This window comes from Oryctolagus cuniculus, chromosome 5, assembly GCF_964237555.1.
Source record: "Oryctolagus cuniculus chromosome 5, mOryCun1.1, whole genome shotgun sequence".
In the NCBI taxonomy this organism is placed as follows: Eukaryota; Metazoa; Chordata; class Mammalia; order Lagomorpha; family Leporidae; genus Oryctolagus; species Oryctolagus cuniculus.
Genome location: NC_091436.1, coordinates 46,549,037 through 46,561,460, shown reverse-complemented (window position 1 = coordinate 46,561,460; position 12,424 = coordinate 46,549,037). Strand labels below are relative to the sequence as shown.

General features: G+C 32.7%; 1 protein-coding gene across 1 annotated transcript in view; it reads right to left on the bottom strand.

Annotated features, from left to right (window-relative positions):
* Window positions 1-12,424, bottom strand: part of TRDN (triadin) — a gene marked incomplete at its 5' end in the record, with an annotated part of 426,296 nt that overhangs the window by 283,604 nt on the left and 130,268 nt on the right. Inside the window, 1 exon segment of the mRNA NM_001082743.1 lies at window positions 6,423-6,482. Within this exon segment, the coding sequence (NP_001076212.1) occupies window positions 6,423-6,482 (60 nt within the window).

The following is a 12,424-nucleotide window of genomic DNA, read 5'->3' as shown; positions in this document are numbered from 1 at the left end:
TGTGACCCCCAACGTTGTATTTTTTCTACTGGTTTTCAGTATGCTCTCAATGTTAATTAGAGCCAAGATTTTGAAGTGTTTTCTTTCCTCCTTTTCTTTTCCTTCTTTTTTCCTTCCTTCCTGCCTTCCTTCCCTCCCTCCCTCTCTCCTTTCTTCCTTCCTTCTTTCCTTCCTTCCTTCCTTCCTTCCTTCCTTCCTTCCTTCCTTCCTTCTTTCTTTCTCCATCTCTCTTCTCTCTTTTTCTCAGCTATTTTATCTGCAAGGACTGCTGTTTCCTAACTTTTTTTTTTCCTGATAGGTATTTCAAAGTGTGAAGAAAAATACCATTTGGTATCACGGGAAAATTTTAAAAGTCCAAAGTAAATTATGATGCCTTCATGAACTTATTTTTCTTTCTGATGAGTATTTTCCATTTTATCAACTTAAGAAATTTTCCTTATTACTCATCACTTTTCCTCAATAATGCTTGAGGATAAAATCATTTAAAAACATAATAAAATTGGGTATCATCACTAGTGCATCCTTACTCAGGTATCATATTGTTTTGAAAAAAATATTGCATAATCATTCAAGAGAGTATAAGATAAGCTTGAAAGCACCATTTTAACAGTGTATTAAAAAATGCATAAAATTGGACATATTTATGGGGAACCATGGAAAGTCCTAACAGATATATACATTATGTAATCTTCAAATCAATATGAATGTGTATATGTATAGATAGATAGATATATCTACAGATAGATAGGTAGATACATAAACATCCATCATATCTTTATGGTGATAACATTCAAAATCCTCTTTTCTAGCTTTTACAAACATATATGAGTATATATGATAAATTATTGTTTATTATAGCCACCCTATGGTGTAATAGAACACCAAGTGTAGTTTCATTGAACACTGTTTAGAATTCAGAAACTTTATTTCCCATTAATAATTGCAAAGAGAAGGAAAGTGACAGAGGAAGATATTTCACAATTACTAGATAAATTCGAAGATGAAGGCAAAAGGAAACAGAAGTATAGTAGAATCTGATAATTAGGGTGAAATGAAATTGTTTTAAACATTTGAAATGTTAGACTATGTATCTTCAGAAGACAATGAATTTTCTCAAATTTAAGAATCAATCAAGGAAACAACACCTTTCAAGGGACAAAAAAGAAATTACTTTCTTATTTAGTTACCATTTAACAGGAAAGAATTTATCAGGCTATGTTTATAACAAGAACCTGGGTCTTCCCATTTTTCTAAATGAGCAGGTTATGGTACTTTTTTATTACACAATGTGCCAAAATTTATGGTTTTTAAGTGCACAATTGCTGAAGAAAGGTAAAGGCAGTATTCATAAATAAATAGGCCATGTGTAAATAACAAAAAATGAATTACACTTAATGTTTATAAATATTTTTAAAAAGCTATTTTCCATTATAAAATTAAAAAGATGACTTTTTCCTTTCAATAAATTTATAAGACACCAAAGGATTTTAAAAGTCAAATATTACGCATCTACCAAGTAAGTGCTAGAAGAAACTGAAGGAAGAGTAGCAGCAGAAATAACTATTTATTCTTAGTAAACTAAAATTAACATGTACATTTTCTAAATTTGTATTGCTTACATATCAAGTTACCTGTAGGTACACAATTATTAATGTTATGTATTATCTCTTTTCTGGACTAAGAACTTGCTGAAAGAACTCAACAATTGCTTAGGAAACATCAAAACTCTCAAAGATTTTGTTGTGTAAAATAATCACATATTTGGAATCTAAGTGAAGATATTCTTTCCTAACTATGCCTTTCATGAAGTAAAATTTTTTGAAAAGTGTAAAACAAGGCTGAATTTTACCTAGTCTTCTCTAATACAGCCAAGTGAGCTCCAAAGTGTGTTAGATTCAATTTTTAAATAACAATGGCTTTGGTGCAATTATGTTTGACCTCTTCTCAGCGGGATTAAACCAAAAACGTAGTTAAGCACTGCTAAAGTTTGAAAACAGGAGCTTATTAAAATGAGAGTACCAACTTATTCCTTGAGGTTTTTTCTAGCTATGGACTTAAGACCCATAGAATTGAAATACAGTTTGCCAAAAAAATTGCCTTATTATAGTCAGAGAAGATTTTGATAGGTGAGTACCCTCAATTTCAAGAGAATTTTAACTGACACAGAAAATGGAATAAATTACCTTGACATAAACTCTGGGGTTAAATAAAAGTTAGACAGTTGCTGGAATTTTAATGGTGAGATCACTTGTAAAGGATAAACTTTAACTTGTATAAAACTTTAATCATAATAGCCACATAGAAGAAAGCTGGAAAAAGTACTAAAATCACCAAGAAAAGCACACTAGCCCTGGTCTTTGTCCTGGACATTTAAATTGGTTTCTTTATCTGTAGTAATTGTAAAGAGGCCTGTGAACCAGGTGATTTCTTCAGCTTGGTTGATTGCACAGAAATCCATGCAATTCATTAAGCCCAGGAAGCAAGTGATCAAGAAGAATATGAAAATGCCAAGCAAGTCCCTGGTTTCTTTTAGAGTGTCCACCAAATAAATGAAGCTATTGGCATAGCTGCTGCTTAGGAAAAATATATGCTTAGGCGCAAAATATCAAAAAAGAAATTGGAATTACTGGAAGTTTGATAAAGATAAGCAAATCTAAAGGAATTTACATTGGCCATCTTTATTATCAATTTCTAAAGAAATGAAAAACATCATAAATTAAAAACTCATTCTCTGTGTTGAATATACCTGTTTTGATCAGACTAAGTTATTCTCTCATGAGAAAATGAATAGTAGATAATTTTATGTTGTAGGGGGAAAGTGAGTTATCAGATTCAAGACAACCACTACAGGAGAGTATCTCTCTCTCTCCCTCTCTCATCCCTATCTCTATCATTTCTATCCCCATCATTCACACTATCTCCATCTTCATCTCTCACTTTACCTCAATCTCCATCTCCATCTCTATCTCTGTCTCTATCTCTATCTCTATCTCCCTCTCTCTCTCCCTCTCTCTCTCTCTCTCCCCTCACCATAAAGCAGTTTATGGGCCACCAAGACAACATTCAATAATGTTGATCATCCACACAATCAAGAGATCTTGTCAGGCCATTAAACAACAGCAAAGAAAGTATTTCAGGAGAGGGGGAATATTTACTGTCCCTAAAATCCATAAAATTATAAAATTATAAAATACAGATATATGTTTATTCTACTCACCATAGTTCTCATAGCACATATGTACTTTTTAAGTTTACAAATAATTTCCTACTATTTCAATTTAACATAGAGGGAAGCAGTACAGCATAATTTTAATTGGATATAGCAAAAATAACTGATTCTTATAAATTGCACTGGCTTATTAAGATGATCCCTGTGAGGTGGAGATAATTACTGACCATAAGGTAATGTATATTCACAATTCATTATAGAATTTCAGAAAGAGCAATTTAATTATCCTTAGATATATTGACAAAATATTAGCTTAAAAAACTTTAAAGATATCTTAAAAGTATTTTATTTGATGGAATAAAAAACAAAACTTGAGATTTAATATTAGGGTGGGGTGTCTGCATATTTCAACAGGGCTTTTCTAATTGATCTCCAGTTTGGGCTGCTTTTGAGCATGCAATGATATTTTACAAAGGAAATGCTGAATCCCAAAGGGAAACACTAAATTGTAGTTTTAAAAACTCATTACCAATAATTAATAATGAACTTTAGCTAAACAATAACAGGTGTTTCACTAATCCCCAACAGAAACAGATGGAAGCACAAATGTTTTATAAATAGTGGATACATGCAGAGCAATAAGCTTGGCAGGAACGGTTTTGTTTTCTAATTGCCAGTCAGAGTCAACATCTTATCACTTGCATTTTCTCTAAATTAAAACACTCAGATTAAGTATTTTTTCTCATTCCTTATTTATAAAAATGTACATCACATTTAATGTTTTATTATCCTATTATATCTCTGGCCTCACTGGCAAAGATAATATTCTTGAATGCTTCTTTGGTACATTGTGAAATATCGTATGTTAGATAAAACAAAAGGCACACCATGCAGCCTTCCTTTCTCCCCTTTCCTGCTTCCTAGTTCCTGGGCAAGAAATACTGATCTAAATATTCTTTCATTTCTTAAACCTTCAAAATAATGAATGTCGATCGGTGAAATAAGAAAGCAAGGAGTGAGTCTATAAATGGTACTATAAAATCTAATTCTATAGATTGAGGGGGCTATTTTCAGGGGAAAGGATATACTACATAATTTTGTAGATCTACACTAACGATGAAAGAATCTCTCCTTGTAGTCGTAAACAAAGGGCTCTTGAACTCATGGAGGGATGGTTTTCTTACTACTTCTGACATTAATCTGGTTTAGATTTTCAGAAATAAATGATTAGTATTGTGACAGTTAAACTGCTAGCAAGCTTCATTGACTTTTACAATTCCTGGTTCTCTGTGTCCTGTGACTTTATTAGTAATTACTGTGAAGAAATTTAGTGGCACAAAGAATATATTATTTTTCTCAGATAATTCAACTTTAAAACTAATGAAATTTAAAGGAAATATACATATTATTCATTTTTAAAATTTCTCAGCAAAAATGTAGATTGATCTCATATGTAATTAAATAGTTGAACATGTATAGGCAAAAGTATCTATAGAGGATAACTTTCTTAAATCACCACAGTTGAACAAAATGAGCAGCAAACCTTTTGCTTTAAATTGATTTCATAGGGCTGCGTGTTGCAAAGTTAGTGGACTTATTTACCCCACCTCCACTTCCAATCAAGTGGAGGTCCTACCTCCACTTCCAATCCAGCACTCTGGTAATGCATTCCTGGGAAGCACCGGCTCAAGTTCTTGGACCCCCTACCACCTATTCAGGAGAACTGGCTGGAGGTCCCAATTCTTGACTTAGGCCTCACCCAGCCTTGGCTGTTGAGTGTACTTGGGTGTGAGCTACCAAGGTGAAATATCTCTTCCCTTTCTGTGTCCTTCTCCCTCTCCCTCCTCTTCACCCTCTTGGTCTCTCTGCTTTTTCAAATTAAAACTACACAGTTTTTTAAAATAAAATGTGTTTTATGGTATATAGAGACCAGGGTTTACTGCTATTGAGAAGTCACCTTCATGGGGCATTCCTCTGTCCGACTGTGGCGAAATGTCAGAAATAGAGTAACCTTATAATACCTCTGTTGCACATCATCTAGATACTTTGTCAACAATGCAAGGTTGTTACTGTGATTCTGGTTTGAAAAACAGAAACACTCAAGAGGAGGTGGAATTCAATGATTTGGTCAAGTATTGGAAAAGGATGAAATTAAGAATTACATTTGTGTTTGTGTCCAAAAATCTTTCTTTCCACTACACCACACTACCTTCCCGAAGTTCCCATCTAATTTTGCAATGCTGATATACTAAAATGAAAACAGTAAACAATTTTGCCAAATGAGTTTTCAGAATTTTCAGGGTTTACTCCCTGCATTTCAGTTTCAAACTCCTTAAAAATGTAGAAAGCAGAAGGAAACATAACTAGCTACTGATGTTTAGTAAAACATCCAGAAGGACAAGTTCTTATGAATTTCTTATTTTCTGTAGTTTTGATGTGATATTCACTAAAAGACACAGGAGCTGTAAAAATATATTTTAGAAAAATTTCACTAAAGTAGTTTAAAAAATAAAGTTTACTTTAAACTATCAGCTTCAATTATTCTATTGTGAGTCAGTTCCTCCTTACCACCGTACAATCATTTTCTGACATGAAGGTTTTACATCTGCAGAAGTCATAGCAATGGCAATCAGGTTACTCATCCTTAACTAAAATATCAGTGAAGAATACACTGTTACCCTCTGGGTCACAATTAAAGGTATGCAAGATTATACATTCTTTTAGCAAAAATGGTTCTCCATTCTATTGATTATTAACTCCATGGCTGACTGTCTCCATCAGTAGTTCTCTGAAGGAGCTAAACAAAGTTCATACTTAAGTGAGAAAATCTAAAAGTTTGAGGAAAATTAAATATTTGAACAGTCATGAATTTCAATATGATTTTCATTCATTACTAAGAAAAGAATCATATTTTTATTGTTATAGGTCTTTTCCTCCACATTCACAAGGAGCAAAATAATTCACTGTTTTGCTCAAAGATATTATTAAATGTATTAGCATTTATATATAAACATATTAGCATGTTTTTAGCTCTCAGCTGACTTCATTTGCAACAAGCATGCAGTGACTGAAAGTACAATTCAAGGCCCTAATGCCAGTTATTACTTCAGCTTTTTTATTGGTTTTATTCTAGATTTACACATGCATTATGCAATTTTTTTAAAATGAAAATACAGTTTAGTACATAAAAAAGCCAACAATCTTAGAAACAAAGACTATTAAAGCAGACAATTACAAGAATTGCTTTCAATACCTGGTTTTAAATCCCCATGGACAAATATGTCAATCATATATCGACAGAATGCATACTGATCTGACAGAGTAGAAAGAAAAAAACACAATGAAAAAATGTCATTAACACTTTTTCTAGGGAGAAATGGTTTAACAAAACAGCACAATTCTATTCTAGTTACTAAAATATTTTCTATGAAGGTATATTTTATATTTATAAACACATGGTGTGGGGGAGCAGATATAATAAACATAATGCTCATTTTATTCCATACAACATTAACCTTAAAGATTGAAATAGACGCATATAGGGTAATATAATAGTAGTTGTGTTTTTTTAATCAAAACTGTTTTGTTAAATTTATTATAAAAGTCATGGTATTAAAGACATTTTTCTTATTTTCTCTTATATGGATTTCCAACAATGAAGCAGAAGTTTTACAAAAGGAAGTTGTTTCCAACTTGGAATGTTTCACCAAATAGTTTTTCTCATCCCTTCTGTTAGCTGGCTAAATGAGGGCTCACTCTTTTGCAATCTCTCATGGAACCTCTGCATGGAAATGCTCCCTAATTAAAAGATCAGAAAGAACAGAACAACAGCACTGAATGATATCACTGTTAAGGTAATTAATTAATTAATTTTCATAAGATCATCTTATGAACTTGACTAGCATATAATCTATGAAAATGGTAAAAAGAAACATTGTATATGCATATTTGATACAGACTTTGTCAAAAATCATTTCAGGAGTTGGTTTTCTTTCTGCTGTAAAGTCATTGCACCAATTTTAAATTCTCACACAACTTTAGATTCTCCTGAGAGCAATCCAATCCAATCCAATCCAATCCAATCCAATTCAATTCTCAGTTAATGAATCAGTCTGCAAGTTTTACCATGTCTTCTTTAAAGCTCATAGATAATGAAATAATTCTTGTTCAAAATGATTTACACTTTAACATTCCTAAAAGTCATTTTATTAATCCACCAAATCCAAAGACAACTTTGAACCAAAAGTTTATTGAATTTATGAGGTATGAGACAATCTTAATTGCTCCAAATTAAGTATATCAAACATAATAGAGCAAAACATTTTACTACAAAAGTACACATTCAAGGATGCTTTTAAACGTCAGTTTTTTTTAAAGAAAATTGACAGTATTCATAATGTAATCCACTTTTATTGTAAACCATATCTTTAAAAAATAAATGTAGTTACTACAGTAGATGTACAAATTTAATCTTTTCATTAAACCTAAATATGGATAAGCCAACACTCATATAAAGTTTCAAAAAATTTCTTATATTTGGATTGTTGTGGTGCTTGAGACATTTTTCCCAAGGGTGAGATGAGAAATGGAGGGAGACCAGTTCTTGGGTCAGTGCATGATCTATTTGCTCTTTTATGGTACTGGCAAAACTGACTGGAGGTTCCGATCCTAGGATCTGGGAACCCCAGGTACAGCAGAGAAGTAAGACAAAGGTAAATGGTACTTTCTCTTTCCTCAGCAAAAATAGAATTGAAAGCTTGTCTGCAAAAGAAAGCAAAGTGAAAAAGTACATTTCCCTTAAATGGAAAATTTGAACTTTAACCAAGGAATACTTTCTAAAAATTGAGTTTTTCCTGTTCCTTTCAGTACTAGCAGGACTAGAATTTTTTTAGGTTGCTTCTTTCAATAATGTGGGAGTGGCTTTCAAAGGGCAACTTACACATCAAAAAGATGGGGTATTTGCCAAAACGTAGATTTCTGGGCACCAACAGCCAAAAATGTATAATCCATGGATCTACATCTCAGGAATAGGCATGTTTAACAAACTTTCCAGATAGATCTAATTATACTGTACTAGCAGAATCACTGATCTACATTTTTCTTCACAGTGATTACTTGTGACAGTATTACCTTCTATGAGAGCTAAGGAGAGGCTTTGTTTTTATGTATATTGGAGGTGCAGAATGCAGGAGTTATTTTTAATGTTATGTTTTTGCAGAAGCCCCAAAATGAAATATTGTTCTCTGCCCAAGATTGGGATGAGTCGATTAAACACATAGTATGTTGAATCCAGTATTAAATTAACTAAAATATTCACTCCACAGAGTGTTCTGTTTCACTGAATGTTGACACTGTAATGAAACTTTTTAGTTGCTAAACTGAATGATTACCAAAATACAATGTTTGTGTGTATTATGTAATTTTTTTGACCATAAAATTATTCATTTAACTGATTCACCAACAGTGGAATGAGCTTCTAATTTGAAAAGGAGGTATCTCTGAATTCAAAGAACTGTTTTTAATATAGAAAATTATGACTTAAGCTACCAAACTTATGTGGTTTTGGTTATTAAATAATTTTGTGATCTTGCATTCTAATGGCACCAACACCAATAAGAACATAAGAATGTTCTTGAGACACATTAAATTAGAAATTTTGAGATTTTTTTTTAAGTAGGTAGATTTGGGTTTGAAACTCCCTAGTGTGTCTGCTTCACCTGTCAAAGAACAGAGCAAAACCAACCCTTCCTGATTTCTAGGAATTCATTTTGTAGATTTTTCTTTTAAAAAAAAGCAAAAGAAAAAACAAACAAGCAAACCATAAAAACAAAACAAAACAAAATGTTACAGCAGGACATGTGTCCTAAAGAAAATATGAATTGTCGTACCATTCCAATTTTCATAAATATGGCATAATCATTTTCATTAGACAATGTCATATTTTATAAACAACTCTATTTTTACCTAACATCCTTTTAGGCAGAATGCATGCTGTCCATTTCCCCCTTTCTTGGTCTTCAGGAAGCAGTGATGGATATCATTCAGCTGCTGCCTATTTGGTATTCCCTGTGGAGTGGCAGCTGAGAGAAAAATGCATTCTGGATGCAGAATATCAACAGAAGGGACATTTTTAAAAAACCTCAAATGAAGATGGGCACCTGAGGTCCCATGTTCTAAAGGTAGACACATATTAGCTATACTATCTTTGCCTCAACTATTCAAATATTTGTTAGAAAGAAGAAAGAATGAGAAAAGTGCACTGGGATACAGTTTTATGATTCTTTTTTTCTTCCGCAGAATTGCTAGACACCATCAGAAATCTAGTGAACAATATTTGGTTATGCCAGCCTCTCTTACCCTATTTTGAACAGATTGGTCCGTAACAGTAAGATTGTATGATAGATAAGTGTGTGTGTAACTTTAAATGATAGACATGATATACACGGGCATATTATCCCCAATGTTCAAGTGTACATATGTTAATCTATTGAGTGACCTTCTTGACTAAATTAACCTATATATTACATAATTTAATGTGTGCGATATAAAAACCTGTTTCCCAAGGAGTAAAAGACATGTGTGCCCTATATGCTTGAAAAATTATCTAAAAATCCATATGAAAGTACCTCAAAATTGGTAGATCAAACTTATGCTAAGTTAGTAAATAATCTCTTGCCCAAATGAGAACAAAATAAACAAGTTTATAAAGCCACCATATAAGATTCTCAAAATCAAAACTGTTTTATGTTATTTTTCAAATCACCACATTTTCATTTATCCTTTTAGTTGAAACCACCATATGATTTTATTTTTATCAAAAAATATTGTTAAATTTTTCTTGTAAAAAGGATAAATCAGCATATTTGTATGCCTTATTAGCCATTAGAGGCTAAGATTTTATTATTTACCTACTGAAACATTTATTTAATTGATGATAGCTGTTCTTTATAGGGGTCTTGCTCTAGTAAATGCATTTAGTTAGCTGATAAAATCACTTTTGCTTTTGCATGTAAGTTATATTTGAATATCCTTATAATAGGTAATAGTTTTCATGCACAAATGAAAGCAGTACAAAGCAAATGAAAATGATAATACAGTGGCTTTTAATAAATGTGATTACTGATAGAAATAAAATATGCTCTACCTGGAAAATAAATATCATTTGAAAGTGTTCTGGACAAATCCTAATAAGTAAAATATATACCCCCCAAAATCTCAAAGATGAGAGAGGTGAATATCAAAACTCTGCTTCTGTTCTTGGTTGCTAGATAAGTATTTTGACAGTCCCATATATAACTGGAATAAAATTTGACATACTGTACTTATGGATAAAATATCAAAATATTCATGGTATACTTCAATTTGTTCCATGTGATTATTTTTCCTTTTTAGTGGGAAATCTAAAATGCAAAACATTTTAAGATCCAACTAGACACTTGGTGAAACTGAAGATTAATTTTTTTGTTTTCTATCATAGCAAAATATTCCATTGAAAATATCTCATTTTTATTTACTACATACATTTTATCCAAAATATTTCATAAATGATAGAGGTTTTAAAAATCTAATAATTTTAATTTATGTTAAGGAATATAAAAATCTTGAAAACTGAAGAAAAGTTAGTGCTCCAAAGTTTTAATTTCCCACATTTCTTAAAATATTGCACTTCAATAAATGAAAATTATCTAAATTAAAATGTTTGTGGATCAGTAAAATAAGATAATTAAAGATAAATTGTTTACTTTTTTCCTTTCTGAAATATTTTTTTAAAGTGTATATTTGGGGCCGGTGCTATGGCACAGTGGGTTAAAGCCCTGGCTTGAAGAGCCCATATGGCCACCAGTTCTAATACTGACTGATCCTCTTCCCATCCAGCTCTCTGCTATGGCCTTGGATAGCAGTGGAAGATGGCCCAAGCCCTTGGGCCCCTGCACCTGCGTGAGAGACCTGGAAGAAGCCCTGGCTCCTGGCTTCAGATCAGCACAGCTCCAGCCGCTGTGGCCACCTGGGGAGTGAACCAGGGGATGGAAGACCTGTCTCTCTATCTCCACCTCCCTCTGTAACTCTTTCAAAAAAATAAATAAAATAAATCTTTAAAAAAAGTGTATATTATCTTATAAAACACAGTTTACAGATATTTGTAAGTCAAAGCTTATAAATAATTGAATTCGGGCTAAAAAGATAGTTCAAAGAGTGGATAAAACAAAAATAAATTGCAAATTTCATATCATTTAGTTTACAATGAGGAAACATTATTTTCAGATTCACTCTCCAAATAACTTCCTCTATACCGAGGTTTAAAAATTCTTAAATTAAAATCCATTAGAAAATGATTCCTTGATTTTAGCCCTCAAATAAAATTATTGACAGCATAAAGGAACATTTTATTTTGCAGTACTTCTAAGGATTATAATTTTCAGACATAGTCACAACAGATTAGAACTCAGCACTTCAAATAGAGAGTCTCAGGATTGAGTGGCAAAGAACTTCAGGTTTAAATTCTGCTTGATTAAATGCTGTGTCTCTGGGAAGTGGGGATGTAACTGCCATATCAGCTTGTGAAGAGTGGCACAATTTGTCAGAAGCAAAGTTTTCTAGAATCATATACATAGTCAATGAAAACTGGCAAATAACCCTGAGAGTTCTTTTATCAATGAGGTTTTCATTATTAAATTAAATTAATCTGAATATTTTGACATATATTCTATACAGTGTGTTCCTCCAGTGGCATCAGGAATGTCTATAGTTGTTATACTTGTTCAACATTATTTGAAAACCCATTTCCTGAGTAACTCCCTGAGAACTGCTGTCATTCTGTCGGGACTGCTTTTGTACAAATAGGACAAATGTAATCATTATTTAGTCACTTATTAGAAGTTGTTCAGCTCAGGGCCAGCGCTGTGGCACAGCGGGTTAAAGCCCAAGTCTGCAGCGCCAGCATCATATATGGACACCAGTTTGAGTCCCGGCTACTCCACCTCCATGCCAGCTCTCTTCTATGGCCTGAAAGAGCAGTAGAAGATGGCCCAAATGGTTGGGGCCCTGAACCCACGTGGGAGACCTGGAAAAAGCTCCTGGCTCCTGGCTTCGGATCAACTCAGCTCTGGCTGTTGTGGCCATTTGGAGAGTGAACCAGCGGATGGATGATCTTTTTCTGTTTCTGGCTCAACCTCTATCTGCAACTCTGTCTTTTAAATAAATAATATAAATCTTACAAAAAAGAAGTTGTTCAGCTCAAAAATTCAACACTTATCT